Source organism: Hakea prostrata, chromosome 8, assembly GCF_041222555.1.
Source record: "Hakea prostrata isolate BN-2017 chromosome 8, UWA_Hpros_2, whole genome shotgun sequence".
NCBI classification, from domain to species: Eukaryota; Viridiplantae; Streptophyta; class Magnoliopsida; order Proteales; family Proteaceae; genus Hakea; species Hakea prostrata.
Genome location: NC_142607.1, coordinates 11,506,393 through 11,526,461, shown reverse-complemented (window position 1 = coordinate 11,526,461; position 20,069 = coordinate 11,506,393). Strand labels below are relative to the sequence as shown.

Below are 20,069 nucleotides of genomic sequence, written 5' to 3'. Positions count from 1 at the left end.
AATGGAAGCTTCTGTCCTTTAATTGGTTACACGATCAGAGCATTGTAATATTACTTGTGGTGTTGGCATATACGAGAGAGTCATTTGCAATGCTGGCTGGTGTAGTAGGTATGGTGTTTAACTTAGTGGCTTAAGAGAGGGTCCCTAGTATTACACAAAGGATTAAAGGAGACACCATAGACCTGTGACAAATGTGAACAGATAAATTGTTATTTTACTTAATGCATCCCTTCTCAATTGATTTGGTTTATTTTTCCTCATCTGGATGCTAGTATTTGGGGACTTATCCAATAGCCATTTTTTGCTCAGTTATCCATTATAAATTTTTTTTAAATCCAGACTGATCAAACAATTCCCTTGGGAATGTTATGGTTGAGTCCTTTTCTATTTGATTTCATAACAGATTTTACTTCTAAATATGGTGCATGAGTGTTCATTTAGTTAAAGGGGAAGCTAGTTCTGTAAAATGTGGTTCTTACTTCAACTCTAACCCAGTTATCATTCCAAGCTTTTCTTTCTTTTTTCCTGTGTCTCATTTCATATAAGACTTGCATCAATTCACCATTGAAAATTGTGTTCAAATTGACTTTCCCCAAGTTTTACTGTTCAAAAAGCCAGATGGGCTTGTGGCATCTTAAAAGAAAACTGGCAACACTTCAGACTAAGATGATCGGTTGATCCAATAGTACCCAACCTGAATAGAGGTTGTCTTGTTGGGTTACTTTCATTTGTCACTCCTAACTAAAATTTACAATATTTGATTAATATTTCAATTTTGCAATTCTAACCCATGAGGTGTGATTTGGTGTTGAAAAGAAGAGATTGACTACATGGAGAGAGAGTATATGAATGACCTAAGTTAACAGTAAGTGTCTACCATAGCCAGAGGCAGTTGCAGTTCAGCTAAGCAAGGTTAGAAACTCAACAGTTGGTACAGAAAATGAATGATCTACTACTTGTTACCTTAGATTGAGTAACACAGGAATGAACATCAATGAGTTTGTCATTGTAGGTTAAAGATTTGTCACTACTCCTGTTAACCCATTAATTACCATAGGCTTTGTTTCTTTACTGCAATTTGCACTGTAAGGAGCATCTTGTGGAATATTAAACGGGCCAGTAGGCCACTCTATTTCTGCCTGGAGAGTTTGTGTGAGTTATATAATAAATAATAAACTTTTGTCATCAACTCATCAGGGAAGATGCTTGAGAATATTCCAGTTCTACTATGTGGACATAAGGGATGTGATAGACCAAAGAATCTTCTCATTTAGTCATTCATGTAGTAAATGTCTTTGTTTCCTTGCTTGAATTTGAGTTATCTACAGCATCTTTCCTTCCCAGTTGTTGTTACTAAAACCACTAAACTGACAATCCAGGGAAATGCATTAAGAGTGGTCCATGTATAGCTTCAATGAGAAACTGCATTGTTTTAATCACTATTTAGGGTCACAAGTGGAGTGGATTTCAGGTGGGAAGGTAAGAAGTTTCTTTACAGCTTGTACATGCAGTGTATCAGGAAAAGAAAAAAAAAAATAGAAGAAAAGAACCTGAGTGGCTTGTGGTTAAAGAGATTGACTGGTTGAAAATGCACAAAGTCCCAACTCACATGACTGAGTATCTTCTGGAATCCTTACACATTACCTTTCAATCCTTTAATTGGAAGGAAAAACATGAAATCAAAAGCCTAAACTTGAAGCAAAATTAGAAGACCATGAGATAAACTGTTACAACTGTGATTCACCAGCCACATAGGATTTGTATGTCATTGTTCTTCTATGGTTTGTCTATAATAGTAAATTCATCTATCCATTTGTATATTCCCTATGGGCATTGGGCAAGAGGCTCCTTGGGGTAGCGTAGGCAATGCGTAGCGTTGCTTGTGCATGTGGGTCTTAGGAAGTACACACTTCTTTAACCGCCGCTCATGGAGTCATGGGTTGGGAAGTCATTTCGCTCTCCGTGTTGGGCATAGAACGCACACTGCCAACTTCTTCTGTTCTTGAGATTTGAGAAGAGGAATCTTCCCATCTGAACTATTTCATCTTGCCCTCAATAATTCTCATAATGGTAATCTCATCTGTTTACAACTCAGGATTTCTGTGATGATGTGATCTTTTCATCATGTAATCATAGTTGGCATTCTGTTAAAATGTTGAGATCCTTCTGTCAACAATAAATACAATACCGAAACTAATCCGTACTGATTAGTTCGTGGTTTCTCTCTCTGTGCAGTAAGTGTTACGGAAAACGATACAAGAACCAATGAGGGTCCTTTTATTGTAGACTATAATTGATGTTCTTCTTCTTCTTCTTCATGGGTATGAGTATTTCATCTTATTTGCATCGGGGCATGGAGATTCTGAGTCTTCTGACTTAAGAAAGTAAACTTTGAATTGAGAACTTCGATTTCCGTCCTCAATCTTAGGTTCTTGGGTGCTGAATAAGGGTTTGAGGTTTCAGAGACTCTAGTTTGGTTTTGCTAGATATGGGAAGTTCAGAGGAGAAGGTGGTAGCTGTGATCATGGTAGGCGGGCCGACTAAAGGTATCGAATTTCGCTTGTTTTCTTACTATTTTTCTCTGGGTTTTGGTGGGAAAATTCTGATCCTCTGGATTGAAGGCTTTCAGTTTTGCAATTTTTGAGATTTGGCTTTGTCTGAATGTCGTGTAGGTACTCGGTTTAGGCCCCTCTCCTTAAACATTCCCAAGCCTCTCTTTCCTTTGGCAGGACAGCCTATGGTACACCACCCGATTTCCGCCTGCAAAAGGGTAGGTTCTGTCTTCTGTGTTACTGCAATTTATATGATTTAGGAGATCAAATGCTTCTACTTGTTCCTTCTCTCAGATGAGAATTGAGAATTTTGGATCCTTGTAGATCCCGAACTTGGTTCAAGTATATCTCATTGGCTTTTACGAGGAGCGTGAATTTGCTTTGTATGTCTCCTCAATCTCTAATGAGCTCAAAGTTCCAGTCAGGTAATGTCATTTGTTGTATATGTATCTGCTAGTTACTGTATGCTTCTCTTTCTAATTTCAACCAAAAAAAAATTACATTTTTATGTTCTGGACATTATTTATGCCTGCCTTTAGGTACTTGAAAGAAGATAAACCACATGGTTCAGCTGGGGGTCTCTACAACTTCAGAGATCTGATCATGGAAGACAACCCGGTTTGGATCTGAAGTCCTTTATTCTCTTTCTTCTGTACTTGTTTTTTTATAGAAAAATGTAATAATTCATTTTCATCTCATGAGTTCCAGATCTTGGAAACGTTATAACCTCTGTTATTTCTCATGAAAGTTTTATATGAAGGATTTGACTAGCTGATCACATTTCATCTCAACTGAATCTGACTTTATCTTTTTGACCCCTTATTGGCAGTCGCATATATTTTTGTTAAATTGTGATGTTTGCTGCAGTTTTCCTCTACCAGAGATGCTTGGTAAGCCTCTTATCGTCTGAGTGACTTTTACTTCTTCTACGATCTGTTCATCTTTCCTTTTATCTCATCTGTTCTCATTGCTTTCCATTTCCTAATCGCATGTGGTGTTACCATATTCTTCTCTGGTTTAAGATTGGTTTTCTATATTCTGACTGTTTGCCTTCAAATGCGAAGAGGCTCATAGAAGATATGGTGGAATGGGGACAATCTTAGTAATCAAGGTGGGACAAAATTTCATGATGCTAGAATACGAGTCTATATGTATAATTGAATTATTCTTCACCATAGTCAGGTTTCTCCCTTCTTTGTGCAGGTTTCTGCTGAATCAGCGAACCAGTTTGGCGCACTGGTTGCAGATCCAGTCACCCATGAACTGTTGCATTACACAGAGAAACCTGAGACTTTTGTATGTTGGACACTGTAAAATCAACTAGCATTTGTAGCATCCCCTTGTGTCTATTTGTCTACTTAGTCCCTAGTTTGGACTGGTTACAAATTTTGTCTTACATTTTTTTAACCCATGTTTTGCAGGTGAGTGATCTAATAAACTGTGGTGTGTATATATTTACACCAGATATTTTCACTGCCATTCAGAATGTTTCCACACAACAAAAAGACATAGGTTGGTGTTTAGGTTTTCTTTAAACAGTATAATGTAGGCCTTATATTCCTGGCTAATGAGTTTTATGTGTCAATATATGCATATATTTTTGTCCTTCTCCATTTAGGTTGGTTAAGATTGGTGGGTTTTATTATATGCATAATTTTTTAGTGTGTGTGTTCTGGTGAAGAACCTTTGAGATTGAAGAACAGCATCTTTTGATTTTGTTTCCCTTCCCTGAACTGACATATAATATATTTCTTGCATAAAAATAAGTTGCATGACCTTATAATATTGAGTTTCTTTCTTTCTTTCTTGTTAGAGGAGGACTAATATATAAGATCCTAGCAACAATGGGTGTACCCATCTCCTGCAGTAAGATATCTGATCTGTACTTTGTCATTTGCAGCCAACATAAGACGCTTATCCAGCTTTGAAGCTCTCCAGTCAGCAACAAAGTATGTCTTCTTTGATCGAATGCTTGGTCAGCACAAAGTTACAAATTCCAATTTGATTAGCAATTTTTGGAATATTCCTTCTGATTATATTTGTGGAAGCTAACGTCTATGCTGGCTTGAAGAAGTGTTACTTCTCTTGATGAATGATGCCCGCAATTAGATGATAAATTAAACCCCTGGCCCCCAAACAAAACAACAAACAGAGCAAAGAAAAGAAGAAGAAGGAAACCATGATGACTGCATACAGTAAATATTGCATAAATCATATACTGTGGCCTATACTCCTCATGCATGGTCATCCCTATGAACCTGCATTATCTAACACATCCGCTGATGCATTGGCCAACATAAGCATGATCAGTGGCAGAGCCACATAGGGGCCAGCCCCCCCCCCCCCCTTTTAAAAAAATTTGGTTACTTTCTTTTTTTTCCCTTATTTTTTTCACTTCACATTTGAAATACCACTATTTGCCCCCCTCCCCCCAATATTAAAAATAAAATTTTTAAATAAAGATGACGGGTATAGATGTCATGATGTTACCATTAAACCCCTATTTTAAGGAACAAAAAGTTAAATCTTAATTAGAAACTAACTCACTATCCATAAATTTTTCCTTATTTATTATCTCATATTTCTTTTCTTATTTATTCTCTTCTGAATCTCCTTTTTTATTCCTTTGTTTTTTCTCTCTTATTTCTTCACACCTCTCACAAACGGCTTAGATAGTTAGGTAAAATTTAGAAAAGCTAGCACACATTTTGAAGTTTTCCAGGTATTCACTTTCTCTTTCTCAAGTCTCTCTCTCTCTCTCTCTCTCTCGCTCTCTCTATTTTTGTAGTATCCTTTTAAAAAAACCTTAGAAAGCCACAAAGGCACGAGCCAATTGATTTTTTTTTTCATTTTAATTATTGAACTAATTATTTTTTCCAACAATTATGTTGAAGTAATTATTTAAGTAATAGATATTCTCTCTTTCTTTCTCAATTTATATTTCTCTCTCTCTCTATTTTTTTTTATTCTTTTTAAAAAAAACAACGACCTAATTGATTTTTTTATTTAATTATTAAACTAATTGAATTAATTATTTTTTCTAACATTTTATATTTGTATGGTTGTATTTAACTAATTATTGAAGTAATCTATTAAAAAAAGAATTATTGAAGTAATTGAACTAAAATATGATAAAATAATCTGACACTATGTGTAGTGGCTTAATGCTCACCTAACGGGGAGGTCCGGACTTACTATTCGCCCCCCCCCAATGTTTAATTTGGCTCCATCCTTGCTCATATGAGACCCACTGCTAGATTATTTATCATATTTTAGTTCAATTACTTCAATAAAAAAAATTTATAGAACAATTACTTCAATAATTAGTTCAATACAACCATACAAATATACAATGTTAGAAAAAACAATTAATTCAATTAGTTTAGCAACTAAATAAAAAAAATTCAATTAGGTCTTTTTCTAAAAAGAATAACAAAAAATAAATAGAGAGAGAGAGAGAAGAAAAAAGAATTGAGAAAGAGAGTGAATACTTGATAATTGTGAAGATGATTTATGAAAACTCCAATGTCTGCTAGTTTTCCCTAAGAATAGAAATATGAGAGAATAAATAGGGAGAAATTTATTGATAGAATCGGGGTTTAATGGTAACTGTTGGATGATGATTAAGAATGACATTTATACCCGTCATCTTTATCTTAAATTTTTTTTCTTTTAATATTGGGGGGATGGGCCCACACAATATGTGTGGTGGCTTAATGCTCACCTGACGGGGAAGTGATCTAGACTTATTATCCCCCCCCCCCCCAGTTAGGTTCCAAACATGAACTGATTAGTCAGTCCACTAGTAAGTTGCACCAACCTCTCTCAATATTGTCCCTAGCTTTTGCAGTCTTGGTACTCTGTTTGAAATTGAGGGAGTGACTCAGATTTCACCAGTGCTTTCTCCGGGCTGTTATGGTGCTTGTTGCAGTGTCCAACCCAAAAGCTGAAGCCATTTGATGGAGAGGCCCAACTGGTATCCGAGGTCTCAGAGTTGGCCTATGTGGGATTTATTCCTAACACGCTGTCTCAAAGGGGGATGAAATTCTGTCATGCCTCATCCTATTTGTTGATGGGTGTGGCTTGGAAAGGAATGGAATAGCTTTCAACAATCATGCTAAGCCAGTGAGATTTGTTGCAGTCGCAGCTAAAGTGAATATTGTCCTGTGGGCTAACGCTTGGTTTTCAACTCAGACTGGGAAAGTATGACTTGATTGCAGCAATATAGAACTGTCCTAAATCTGACCACAAATCCTACAAGCGGCCAATATTTCTAATGTTTTTTCTTCCAGGAGTTTTTTTTTTTTTCTCTCTTTTTGGTTGGGGGAAGATCCATATATTTCTGGCAGAAAGTTATCAGATATGTATATTTTATATGTTGTCAGAAAGCATTCATCCTCACCTTTGAGGTCTTTTACTGACATTATGTGTTTCACTTTTATTTCTTTAAATAATTTGCTCAATTTGCTAGTACTTTTCTTCTGAATTCTTCCACTAATATAATCTCTGAACAGGACCCCTTCAACTGATTTTGTGAGATTGGATCAGGATATCCTGTCCCCTCTTGCTGGAAAGAAGCAGCTATATACATATGAGACCCTGGATTTTTGGGAACAGATCAAGACTCCAGGGTAGAGTAGTTCTTCATTCTAATTTATATTCCATTTTCTCCTTCCCTTGAGTTTTGGACAACATCTAAGTTTGCATTTTACCTTGCAGAATGTCCTTGAAATGTTCTTCTTTATATCTTGCCCAATTTCGAGTCACCTCTCCCCATTTTCTAGCAACTGGGAATGGCACCAAGAGTGCTACCATCATCGGTGATGTTTATGTTCACCCATCAGCAAAAGTACATCCAACTGCAAAGGTGATTTAAACGTATCCCTCCACAACCTATTGCTTAGCATTATTAATCATCCAGGAGAACTTGTGGTTCCTCATTTTTGGTTGCTTCTCTATGTACCGCACTTGCTGAAATCCCATTTTATATGTTGGTTCTTTTTGGGGGACATCTATAAACTGATTTGAGTATTTTCTCTTTGAACAGATTGGTCCAAATGTGTCAATTTCAGCAAATGCTCGGATTGGAGCTGGGGCGAGGCTCATCAGTTGCATCATTCTTGACGACGTCGAAATAAAGGTATGGGGACTTACTTAATATATGAGATTGTTGAACATTAATATCCGTGCATTATTTTTTTATTTTTTTTTCATATTCTTTTTATGATATTCTGACAGGAGAATGCAGTTGTCATACATTCAATAGTCGGGTGGAAATCATCTATTGGCAAATGGTCCCGTGTGCAGGTCTCTCTCTCTCTCTCACACACACACACAATAATATTGAAAACTGGAAGATGGTTACATTCAAAAATAATTTTACCCCTCTGCCACACCCCCACTTTGCCCATGAAAAAGAAAATCATCCTGTAACTATATGGTCCTAAGTCAATGTTCTCTTCCTAGAAGCTTTTGAACTGACCCCCAAATGCAAAGTTTGAAGTCCAAGCTTTCTTCCTGAGCTTTTCAGTGCTCGCTGAACTCCTTCCATAATCATGTATTTGAGTACTGCCAAGTTATACCAGGAAAAAGTTGGCAAAATAATTGGAGTTGGTTTTTTCCTCCTCCCGCAGTAAGGGCTGCAAATGACCATATTGTCAACATATTTGAATAATGCCAAGTTGTATCAGAAACTTTTGGCAAATAACCGGTGGCTAGTTGTCCCTCCTTCCCAATTAAGAACTCAGAATGCCACTGTGGATGTATTGGTCTCATAGGCTACAATTAAAATGTAAAATTTCAAAATCTTATTTGTTGAAATGTGTATCAACCATTTCTGAATCAAATGGCATATATATGTGTTGCAACCATCCATATGTTTGAGTGCAACACTTTTAGGTGATTAGCAGGTAATTCAGCTGACCTAATTGCTAGATTAGTGTGGTGGATATCTTTGGAGTTGACAAACAGTTTCTCCTTTTAACCTCAGATTACTGATTACCAACCAATTGTAATTGATCTAGTTTCTATTTACTTTTTCAGGCTGAAGGGGACTATAATGCTAAACTTGGAATCACCATCCTAGGTACTACCCCCTTCTGACTTCTTTATTTTATTGTCCATTTGTCTAATCAAAAGGCCAATAATTTATGAACAACTCTATTATCTTAATCCAGGTGAAGCTGTGACTGTTGAAGATGAAGTTGTAGTGATCAAGAGCATTGTTCTGCCAAACAAGACACTCAATGTTAGTGTGCAGGAGGAGATCATCCTTTAATAAGGAAGAAAGCTTTGCACAGTATAATTGTTAGCGCAGAATAGTCCCTTTTCCTCCCCCCACCCAAAAAAAAATAAGAAAAGGAAAAATCAGTGTTCGAGTGCTGATGCTATCTTAGTTCTAAATATGTGGGATGAATATGATGTCTGTGGCCCTCTTGTCAATTGGGTCATGGTTATGTTATTATTTATTTGTAGATTGATATTTGGAAATTGAAAATAAATATGTGAATGTTTTCTCTCTTTGGTGTCAAGTGATGCACTTGTGTTCATGTAACATCTTAAAACAAAATATTTTGTAGCTTCAGCATTTCCTGATTCTCATGATATTCTATCCCCAACAACCCCACATCCCAACCCCATTCTGCGCCAGAAAAGGAAAAAGAAAAATTCAGTTCAAAAGAGAGAAACCCTAATTAATCTGGAAACACAATCCAAGAACAATTAACTCTGTTATCTCCAATATATTCTCAAAAAACTCGACTGGTTAGTTAGCACGTTTTGCCCCTCCTCTCTCCATTTCCGTTCCTTTCCTCTCCCTTCCATCTCCATTTCCTTCTTCGATCTCTCACACTTGCAGCAACGCCGATAATTGAATCTTGATCTCTCAAAATTGGAAAATTACTTGCTCTTTCTCTCTTCTTCTCATTTTTATTCGTTTTCTGATCATATAAACCCTATCATCTCTGAACTTTTCAAAAGATTACCCTATATATGTTAAGGGTATCTAGGTAGTTTAACGTAACATGCACACACAATAGTTCTTTGGGAACTCCAGGGTTGACTGCACTTGTGTACTCCTTTTTCAGGTAACAAAGTTGGCTATTGCTTCCCTGAACTTTGTGGCACATGCTCACCAGAAGACATCAAGACATTTTCACCAAGCCAGAGAGAGAATCCCTACTACATTGTAATGGCTGTTACCACTTATCACCACTGAAAAATTCATGTTCAAACCCTAGTAAAATTTAAAAGCCATTATAAGCAAAAATAGTCAAACTCCACAACAACATTTTGCTTCTCCACTGGATTGTCCATGACTGACTACGTAGGAAGATCAATAGATCATGTTTAATGATTGTAGTCATGAATTTCAAGGGGCTCAAAAAAGCCAACTAAACATTAGGGTTAAACCAAGAAGCCAAACAAAACTACCATTGAAGCATGCATGCACCATCTTTCTCTAGAGCTTGCATACATCTTACCTGATGACGAAGAAACGAAAAGTAACAAAACTCGTATTTTACAGTGCATCAAAATGATTGTAATTGTTTACATCATTTTTACTGGTACATGGCGCTCGTTCAATGAAGCAGAATCTCCCGGACAAAACAAGATTCAAGGTGTAGCGAACTTGCAAAAAGGAAAACATTCTTGTCCGACTGACTGAACTGAGCAAGCCTTCCATACTTCATCAAGTGTCTCTCTCTTATCAAACTTGAAATGGCCTCACAACTGCCACTATTTGCCTACTACAGCTTCAACTGGATAAGATATTCCAAGACAATGTGCAACTCAGACAGCTAGCTTATGTTGATCTTCCATTCAATCTAGAGTTGGCGAAATGAAGATATAACTCACCCCTTCTAACCGGCCTAAGAATCAGCTCAATTGGAAGATCAAGTAAAAAACTGAACCTAACAGGCAGGTGCTCAAATGCAACACAAAGCCACATAAATGAAGAAAGATCAGTCTTCAAAACTCATTGTTGGGACCTCAATTCCAGTTTGTATGCCTGTATTTCCATGGGTGATATAGTAACATGTCCCTCTTGTGCCATGTCTCCCACCTGCTCAATATACCCAAGTAATTCCGTATCATCATGCAAGAGATTTAAGGAAGTTGCTTTTGCATTCAGTACTGCAAGATCTTTAAACATGTAAAACAGATTAACAGGGGAATCAGCCATAATTGAGCACTTGGACCTGCCCTTTTGACAGTAGTATGCAGAGTCCCATTGTCGCCTCTGTACCATTAAAACAAATCTAGAGTCTCCACTGAGCTGGTGAGAATACTTTGAAGGCTGCGGAACCTTGAAACTAACAATATGAAAATCATGGGGCAATGAAGCTGACAAAGGGGAGAAGGACGTAGGTAGGAGCTGCACAGATGGTTCCTGTGCTTTCTTAGCAGTGAATACATGCATTGGATAGTTCAAGTGGGATCCAACACGATGGGACAGAAGTGACGGATTGAAGGGGAGAGTTGAAGAAGAAGGATCTGCTGTTGCAGAGATATTAGATTCCATCAGAATATGAAACAAAACGTTCATAGGACGGTTATCCATGACCCCTTGCCCAAGACCACGGCCATCATCTCTGACCAGACGGCGGTCCAGCATAATCTCAAGCCAACCCTTCTTAAGGCTTGCAACACCCAGTGATTGACGAGAATGGACAGAGAACCGTTGACCCTTTGGACACTGCATGAACGCAAGGGAGGGCATCGGGTAGTAATTTCCCTGCAGAGGGATCTTATCATACATCTCCCTTCGGCTCATCTGAAAACCATTTAAATCAGAATAAAATATCCGTTTGTTGTTAATTCCCGTCTTGAATCTAACTATCAACTCCCTGTCATTAAAGTAGTCACCGAGAAGTTCGACATGATATTCCTTCTCTATAAGAAACTCTTGTATGGTGCTCTCTCCATTATAGATTCTAGTGCTATGGGAGATGGGGGATTCATCCCATGTTGTATTTGGGATGGAGTAAAATTCCTGCATCAAAGGTCCGTCTGATATCACCATCTGCCCACCAGCTTCAACAATTGGCTGAGCTTCACCATTAGGTTTGAACAGGTATGCACCACTTCCTGGGCTAGTGTACATGCCTATTTCTTCTCCCACCACGGTTTTTGAGCCATCCTTATTGTGCATTTGATGCAACATTCCAAGTTTGGCATCAAAGGTAAGTGTCAGATGATGGTTCTTGATTTCTGCTACATCACCATCTAATTTTGAGCAAGGGTACAGAGAACAGGGTAGCTCATTAGAAGATCCAAAATGCTTTAGCTTAGATGGTTTGGCCTTTTCACATCCAACGTATCCATTAGCAATGTAGTAGGTTTGCAAACCCAATGCAGGAACAGAAGCAAGCCAATGAAGACGATGCCTCCCAGTGAAAATCTTGCCTTTGTTGTGCTGCCACTCAGGAGAAACTTGACTTTTGACACATGACCAATTTGAGTCTAAAACAGTTACATCTAGACTATTAACAATTACCATCACAATTTCAACTCTTGTTTGCTCCAAGGGATTAAAGAAGACCACTGACTGTGCACTGCCTTCTGGAGGACCAATTAGTTTATGTACCGGTTGAATATCATACCTTGATCGCACCTGCTCTGGCTCAAACAAAGACGGATTCTGGTCTGATTTCTCGAGTCGGATACGAAGTAGTTCTTCAACAGCTTTAGACATGAAAATTTGCAAGTCCTGTAGAGATATATGCATCCGTGTTCCATAATCGACTACTACATGATCCTTAGCTGTGCCAGTCACCCCGTCGTGATGCTGGAAAAGGGCTAGATTCCGCCTTGCAGCAGTCAACTTGTAGGAAAAACTAGTGGTGAACTTTTCACATTGCAATCTCTGACAGTATCCTAGTAATAATGCAATCATCATTTCTGATGCTCGCAATGTATGTTCCAAAACACGGTCAACAGATTTGAAGAAAGGCCTAGAGACATAATACCCACTCCAGTAATCCTGTTGGCGATCAGCATATGTAAAAAAATCACCCGATAATGAGGGAAAGCCAGCAACCTGTCCAGAGCCAACCTCACCAGGTAGGGAATAATTAAACCTATCTGCCTCCTCACGAAGTGTTTGGAAATAATCTTCCAGAGTACCAAACTTTGCTTCAGCATTCAGATTGGGATTAGAATTGATATAATCAAACAACAACTGGTAATTTCTAAACTGAGCTTCTGCTTCATTGATGCTGACGTAACGAAAATCATCCCCAAGAGGAACAAGAAGGGTGTTTGTTCTGTATAAAGTTGACTTTTTCTTGTACTGATCCAAAAGTTTTTGTGCTCTCTCCTGCACATTATCCTTACTGATTTCAACTGGATGTTGCCCCCATGGGCATAGCTCATAAGAGAATTCACGCTTTCGTGCAAAGTCAAACTCACAGCAGATAGCAGGCTCAGGCCCACATGTGTGTGGAATATCATAGGAATAGAACGGCATCATATGGACAAAAATATCAGTGGTTTCCTCAGCATCCCAGCTCTGCCTCCATATATATTCCAAATTCTTATGTACAGCAAGTTCCTTTTTCAGCTCATAGTGGGTCCTCTGAATAAGCATGTTCTCGAAACCCATACGCCTGAGAAGATATGCCATAGTAGGTGAATAACCAAATGGATCTATAGCCCATGCATTTTTTGGAACAACACCAATGGTGTTATTTAACCACATATTGCCTTCTGTCATCTGGCACAATGTAAATAGAGAATCTTAATTAGGCTCAGAAGTCAGCTTACAGAATTATAAAAATAGCTGGACAAGAATATATTAGTGTGCAGAAAATTTAAAAGAAACCTAAATCAAAATTAGACATTACAAGGCTAAATAGGACATAAATAGAAGGAAGAGCAATAATTTCTATAACACAACATACAGCAGAAAAGCCAGAAACTATAAAACCATGAGTTTAAGCAGCAAGTCAGCAGAAATGTAAAACCCATAGAACTCCAAGAGCAATGGCTTCCAACCTAAAAGCCTAAGCTTTTGGGGAAGAAAGGCCCTTCTCAAGCCACACGGAAGGCACACAGTACATGATTGATGTAGGACTAAACTGCTCGACCCTTCCTGATCATAGAGCATGCACTCATTGCACCAACTCCACCCAGCTTTGGGTCATGAGCCTCCAAGTGACAGCAACGAATTAAAAAGCCTTTAGGGTGGAATGGTCCTTTGTAAGATTACAACCCCAGCAAGCACAAACTACCCAACTGATGTGGGAGTAAACTCCCTTCCCACTCCTGGCCATGAACTGCACTCACTGCATCAAGGAGTTTTACTCCTAACACCAATTTGCTGTTCAGAAAACCTTTCACAACAATTATATCTGGTGGGATGCATTACATGCTTAGAGACACAAAGGGCAGCCAAAGCACCTGGAGGTGGGGTGGAAGAAGTAACTTACAACCAACATTATGTATAAAGATGCAGCCTTCTGAATAAATTACGAAAACTTCACTGTAAATTATATTATTCACATGACTAACTAAATTGCATTTTATAAAAGCAATTAACAAATGAGAAATCAAAAGTTCAAAGTAATAACTGACACTGTTTCCCTAACCACACCCAAAAAATACAGCATAATGATTTACATATCTAATATCATAAGTTCATAACCTCAATTATGTCATTGGCACAGGAAATTGTAGCAGAAAAGTTTCTCACTTCCTCTTAAGCATTCTTATTTGCTACTATTAATGGTAATTTTTATTAGCAGAGATATAAAATCAATTCATTGTAGTACATCAAACCACTCACAAAAATAGTAAACTTCTAATTCAGTTTCATGTATAAAATCAATACTTTGTAGTACATCATGTCACAGAAATAGCATATAAATTAACAAACAAAAAAAAAAACTAGAATTAAAAAACCAAAAAAAAAGTCTTAAGATATATTCGAGTGGAAATAAATCCAAATTTAAAATAATAATAAAAAAATCCCCAACCAGCATGACCATGTGTGGTATAGCAGTAGTGATTGCTCCATGAGCACTGAGTCACTGATGCTTGCGAGGATCAAGCAAGGCCAACCCAGAAAGCTCACCATTCAGGTATTGCTTCTACAGGCCAAGCATTCTGCCAGATGTACCAGCTGAAAGCTCCATACGCCTTTGGCATTTCTATATATCAAAAAAAGAAAAGAAAAAGAAAACTGCTACTTCAAAGCAAGCGCAACTACAATTACATTATGCAAGTCTAGATCTACAACTGTCTCTGGATATCTTAGATGGTAAGTAACAAGCTAGCAACATATTTCAGGATTATAAGCCACTATCTCAAAAATACTTTCTGTAAGGCACAAAACCTAAATCTGTATGCTTCTTTTTCCGAACAACCAGAAGCCATGAGGTCCTCCCAGTTTCAGAATTGAGTTAAATGATCTACAGATCAATGCATTGATCAGAAACCTCCACATCATTTATAACTTATTTCAACTCAAAGCTGCCTCAAAATGAACAAATTTATGCATTTGGAATTGTACAGGTCCACTCATATTGCATAGTTATCTCAAACTTCATGATTTATGGGACACACGTCACTTGAAAGTGGCTCCTGATAATACCAATGCTTATCACCAGATGAGACTCTAAAATGTTCAAAGAACATACAAATAAAACCTAGCATATGTAGTACAATACATAAATTATTCTTCCTAATGCAAAGACCTTATCCAACCCAAAGTTCCTCCCATAATGGATACCTAAATGAAGTGAATACAGAATAATATTCAAGTAGACCCTCAACATCATAGTTGTCAAAGCGTCCACCTAGGCAGCAAAGCAGTTTTTCAACCGCTTTTTTTTAACCACTTAATTGACGACCAATCTGCAAAGGAATTCCAAGGCCCAAAGTGACATAGAACCTATTTTTTGCTCCGGGGGCGCTGCCCCCACACCCCCGCCGGCAACAGAATGTAAAGCATAAGCCATACTCAACATCAAGAATCAATGAATCAGTAAATGCCTAGGCAAATGCTTTGACAACCATGGTTTGATGAGATGAACTTATGTTTGTGTTCTTTTTTTGAATTATTTTTCATAATTATGATTCTTGAAATTTTTTTTTTTGGGATGAATGTGACTATTGAATATTTGATTAGCTTATTATAGAAAGTAGTTGTATTGAAAAGTAGTTATATTGAAACTTTTTGACCCAACCGCTTTTGTCGCCTTGTTGCTGCCTAGGCACCGCTTTATCGCCTATTTACCTAACCGAAACCCCCCCCCCCAACGCTTTGTTCGCCTTGCCGATTTGGCAACTATGCTCAACATAGAATGTATGAGAAGACAAGTTCAGTTGAATTCAGCTGATAACCATAACCATAACATGCCAAAGAAAGTAAATATAGTACTACATTTGTAGGATAGCATCTTCTTTTTCATGAATAAGAACCAAGTCCTAGAGAGTACATTGACGAAATACAGTGCAAAGAATGATTAAAATCACAGTGATGCTACATAAACACATCTGTGCGGTGAATCCTAGAACAAATAACAGCTGAAATAGAAACAAAGAAGCCACCACATATCACAAAAAGAATAGTAAAGAAAGTTCTTCTGAGTTACCTGCTCGATTATCGCATAATAATGTGAATTAGCCTGGGTGAAAAAGAAAAATATTAGATGAAATGAGATTCCTAAAGATATAAAAATAATACATAATCACACAGACATTATTACAAGCAATCAAAAATCAGTCTGTCTCACCATAAAAAAAATAACAAGGAAATTAAACCAAGAGACAGTTATGCCATCAAAAAATCAGATTGATACGCCTCAAAAATAAATAAATATGACGTTGATTAGCATCACATCCTCAACAAGCAAAGTCCTAGAACTAAGAGACAATTGTACCATCAAAAACCAAAGTAACTACCCCTCAAAAAAAAAGGTCAGGTAGCAGCTGTATTTGATAAACTTAACCCAGAAGGGTTCCCCCCCCCCCCCCTCACTCCTCTTTTTAACACGATGACGTGCACAAGCAAGTAAAAATATGTCAGTGAATTTATGATTTTTCATAAAATTAATTGGCCCTGTTTAGTTTGAACATATAAATGGTCGTAATTACAGAAGAAAATACTCCTATTTATTTAATAAATTTGTCTTTACCTGAAAAGCGTGGCATTGGAGAATCAAGAAAAGAAAGGATCCAGCAGCATCATGGGAAGGCAAAAATGGTTAACCAATATCCAACTATTATTTGTTACAAAATTCTCACCCAAGAATTTGGTGGAAAGTGATTTGGCATTGCAGCCAACGTGATAGGCAACGGAAGAGATTCTGGTTGAGAGCTAAGAAGATCCAACTTTTATTATTTACTTTCGGTTACTGGCCATTCAAAGTTCTCATTCCCTGGAGATTAAGAACATTTATGAGATCAAGGATGATGTAGCAAAGTAAGGGCCAAGTGGCTCTCCAGCCGACACTCTGGTTTTGGTCTAGCATTCCTTTGGAAAAAAATTTATGAATATTATAAATTTGAAGATTGACCATCAGATCTACCATTCCTTTGTGAGGTTGTAACATTTATTAGTAATTCCTTCTTGCAGCCTTAGGATGGTTGATGGTTATGGCCCATCTTCAATCCTGTTTAGAGGCTTGTATCATTTTCCTCTTTCTTGGATCTCATAGAAGAATTATTCCGCCCCAGAAAGAATATCTGCTTCTTCTTGTTTCTGTGCAGTTTCAAGTAAATGGTAAATAAATTTTACCATTTATATAATCTAATTGTAAATTCTCACAGGGGAATAGGTAAAGTCTATAACTTAATTTGTATTTTCTTTCTGCATAAGTTAGATTTTAAAGAATATAAAATGAGGTAGGCTAATCACCAGATAGCTTCCCAAATGACACCTGTTCCATCAACTAGTAAACCATGACATCATTTTCTGACAAATCATGAAAAGGATCAAAGTTTAAAATTCAGAATAAAAACCATGGTACTCATTGGATACATTTTTACTTCCTGCTCCTCATTAAACAGAATCAAATCTTCACCCTTGCCATTATGAATGTAACACTGAGTTTGCAACTAGCCATGAATCTTTTCCCACTAGAAAGTTACTAAGGTGGTCTTAAACCACCAACCTCATGATTTTTTTTTCTTCTTCTTTGGATGAATACCAACCTCATGTTTTTAGTAGCATTAGGACAGACAATTCAGCTAGCATCTGGAGCCTGACCTAATTCTAGCAAAGTTCTTTTATATTCCCTTTTGTTTTTCTCTAAAATCTTTGTGAATGGGACTGTGGACAGTCATGTTGGCCCATACAGGCATTCATGTTAACCTTCCTTTTTCTTATTACTGTGGCACTCAAGTACCTTGACTTGATAGTCAGTCGATCTACAGTAAAACATTTGGTTGTCTGTGTGCATTAAAATCAAATGCAACATTCTAAATTGATTACAGTTTTCCAGGTTGTTTTCTGCAAGCAACATCAGATGTGGCAGGGTGAGCTCTCAGTTGACAGTATATAAACAAGAATACAAAACACTCAGGAAAGCAAGATGAATGCAATCAAGATGGAAACTTCCTTTAAGAATATTAAGCCAAGATCAAGTATCGCTGGACATATATAAAATGAAAATTTAAGACACATGCACGCATGCAGACTCAGTTACCTCGTCATTCATCACCCAACCCCCTCCAACAATTTCTAACTGCCCATTTTCGACCAATTTGCGGAAAGCTTGTCTTTTAGACTCTGAGGCATCTCTCCACCATTTCTCCAAATATGACATCTCTTCCCATATAAACTTGCGGCGCTCATCCTACATACAATTCCAATTCCAGAGTTTCCTTAGAGAAACTAAAACTCAGAAAATCGTGTTGAACAAGTTAAATACAAATCCCAAATTAGCCTAGTTCCACCAACCCAGAAATCCAGGAGGGCATCATCTGGATAACAAATTTTTCGGGATAAAATAAGTAAGTAAAAACATTAGTAGCATAATCACCACATCTTTTCCTCCCTTTTCTTCCCCGCCCCCCCCCCCCCCCCCCCCAAAAAAAAAAATCAAATCCGGAAGGTAAACGCAAAAATAATGATTCACCTTGGATAGAGTCTCCACAATTGTATCCAATATATGCCGGCTCTGTCGATCGTAGTACTCGTCGACGGTGAGCTTCCAACCAGGATCATTATGCGAATGCGGAACCACAAAAACCTTCAGCTTCTCTGTATCCCACTCATCGCCCTTGTAAGTAACCCTCCAGCCCTGCTTCCATGGTCCTCCATCCACATCCAGGAACTCGATCTTATCATAGAGATCTTTCGTTGTGATGTCGACTACAGCAGTGGAAGCGACCTCATTTCCACCTTCCAACAAGGCAGGTTTTCGATAAACTGGCTTTCTGAACTTGGGCTGACGGTAATTTCTGTGTCTGAAAGGAGTAGAGAGAGGCTTTGGGATACCATAGCGGAAAAGGACAGCGATGAAGAAGAGAACAGAGATCGAGAGACCAATAGTGAAGAAGTTCGTGAAGATGAGATCACGAACAGACGTTCTCCGACGGGACTTCCTGGGAAGCTTCGATTTGGTAGAATTCGAAGACAACGGAAGAAGTGATTGAGCCCATCCTCCCCGTCGGCTGCTTCCGGTACCGGAGGCGAAGGCCATGGTTAGAACCAACTCTGAAACTGTTTCGTTGTTATCACAGGCGGTGCTGATGCCTCGTAGCTTTCACACACCACCCTCGCCAGTCTCTCTCTCTCTCTCTCTCTCACTGAAACTGCACTTAGAAATTACATCTTCATCTAGTCCAACAGAAGACGACGTGTCGAAGACTTGCAAAACGTTATTCTACACGATAGACGGTGTTCTGTAGCCGAGATTCTGAATCCTGGATAAGCGCCGTCGGATTCGAATCTTTTTCTGGTATGAACGATTTTTTTTTTTTTCTAATAAACAAAGCATTTGCGCGTTCAACTGTATCTATAAAAGATCAAGCAACGATATTTCCCTTTTTCAACTTGTCAAACTAAACATTACCATTTTACCAAAAAAGGAAAAGGAAAAAAACTGAAATTACCCATAAAATTAAATTAATAAATAATAATTATAAATAACTGCTATATCATTATCCTCTAGGGTTAAAATTAGCCTAGTTGGGTTATGAAAATTACCTCTTTTTCTGATAAAAAAGACTTAATCATAAAAGTCATAGAAGTAGAAGTCTTAATCATGAGGACTAAAGAATGATCTCAACCATCCAAAGCATTTGTTATCTTTCTTCCTTGTTCTGTTGACTCCGGTGTTAAGTTCTAGTTTGTGGTAAGGTTACAAGAAGTCCATATCTACACATAAAGTTAGCGAATTATATTATCCTTGTACCCTTTATCATGCGTTTAGAGGGAAAAACTCACTTCTAACAACTGAGAAAATAAATTATGGGAGGATCCCATCTTAAAAACCATGCACTTCCTTTTATGTTGACATTTCTGAATAATATTGAATGATTTACATCAGTGTTTACCCATAAAAA

General features: G+C 37.7%; 2 protein-coding genes across 4 annotated transcripts; one reads left to right on the top strand and one right to left on the bottom strand.

Annotated features, from left to right (window-relative positions):
- Positions 1-1,894: 1,894 nt before the first annotated feature.
- On the top strand, positions 1,895-9,151 carry LOC149006893 (uncharacterized). Of its 3 annotated transcripts, none has more exons than XM_089165968.1 (16): positions 1,895-2,070; positions 2,236-2,546; positions 2,673-2,770; positions 2,877-2,977; positions 3,092-3,170; positions 3,382-3,442; positions 3,617-3,663; positions 3,756-3,848; positions 3,974-4,064; positions 4,453-4,501; positions 7,067-7,183; positions 7,272-7,419; positions 7,600-7,692; positions 7,791-7,859; positions 8,595-8,637; positions 8,729-9,151. In XM_089165968.1, exons 2-16 carry the CDS (start codon positions 2,489-2,491, stop codon positions 8,827-8,829), a joined length of 1,248 nt encoding a protein of 415 aa, XP_089022094.1. In that variant the 5' UTR covers positions 1,895-2,070; positions 2,236-2,488; the 3' UTR covers positions 8,830-9,151. The 3 variants fall into 3 exon arrangements, with proteins under 3 accessions (XP_089022094.1, XP_089022095.1, XP_089022092.1); XM_089165969.1 differs by having other exon boundaries at positions 1,895-2,126; XM_089165966.1 differs by having other exon boundaries at positions 1,895-2,546.
- A 273-nt stretch (positions 9,152-9,424) lies between these two features.
- Positions 9,425-19,345, bottom strand: LOC149006892 (alpha-mannosidase 2-like). The gene is made up of 4 exons (XM_089164673.1): positions 18,638-19,345; positions 18,206-18,355; positions 16,151-16,183; positions 9,425-13,269 (listed from the first exon to the last, which is right to left on the bottom strand). Exons 1-4 carry the CDS (start codon positions 19,202-19,204, stop codon positions 10,531-10,533), a joined length of 3,489 nt encoding a protein of 1,162 aa, XP_089020799.1. The 5' UTR covers positions 19,205-19,345; the 3' UTR covers positions 9,425-10,530.
- Between the last annotated feature and the right edge of the window lie 724 nt (positions 19,346-20,069).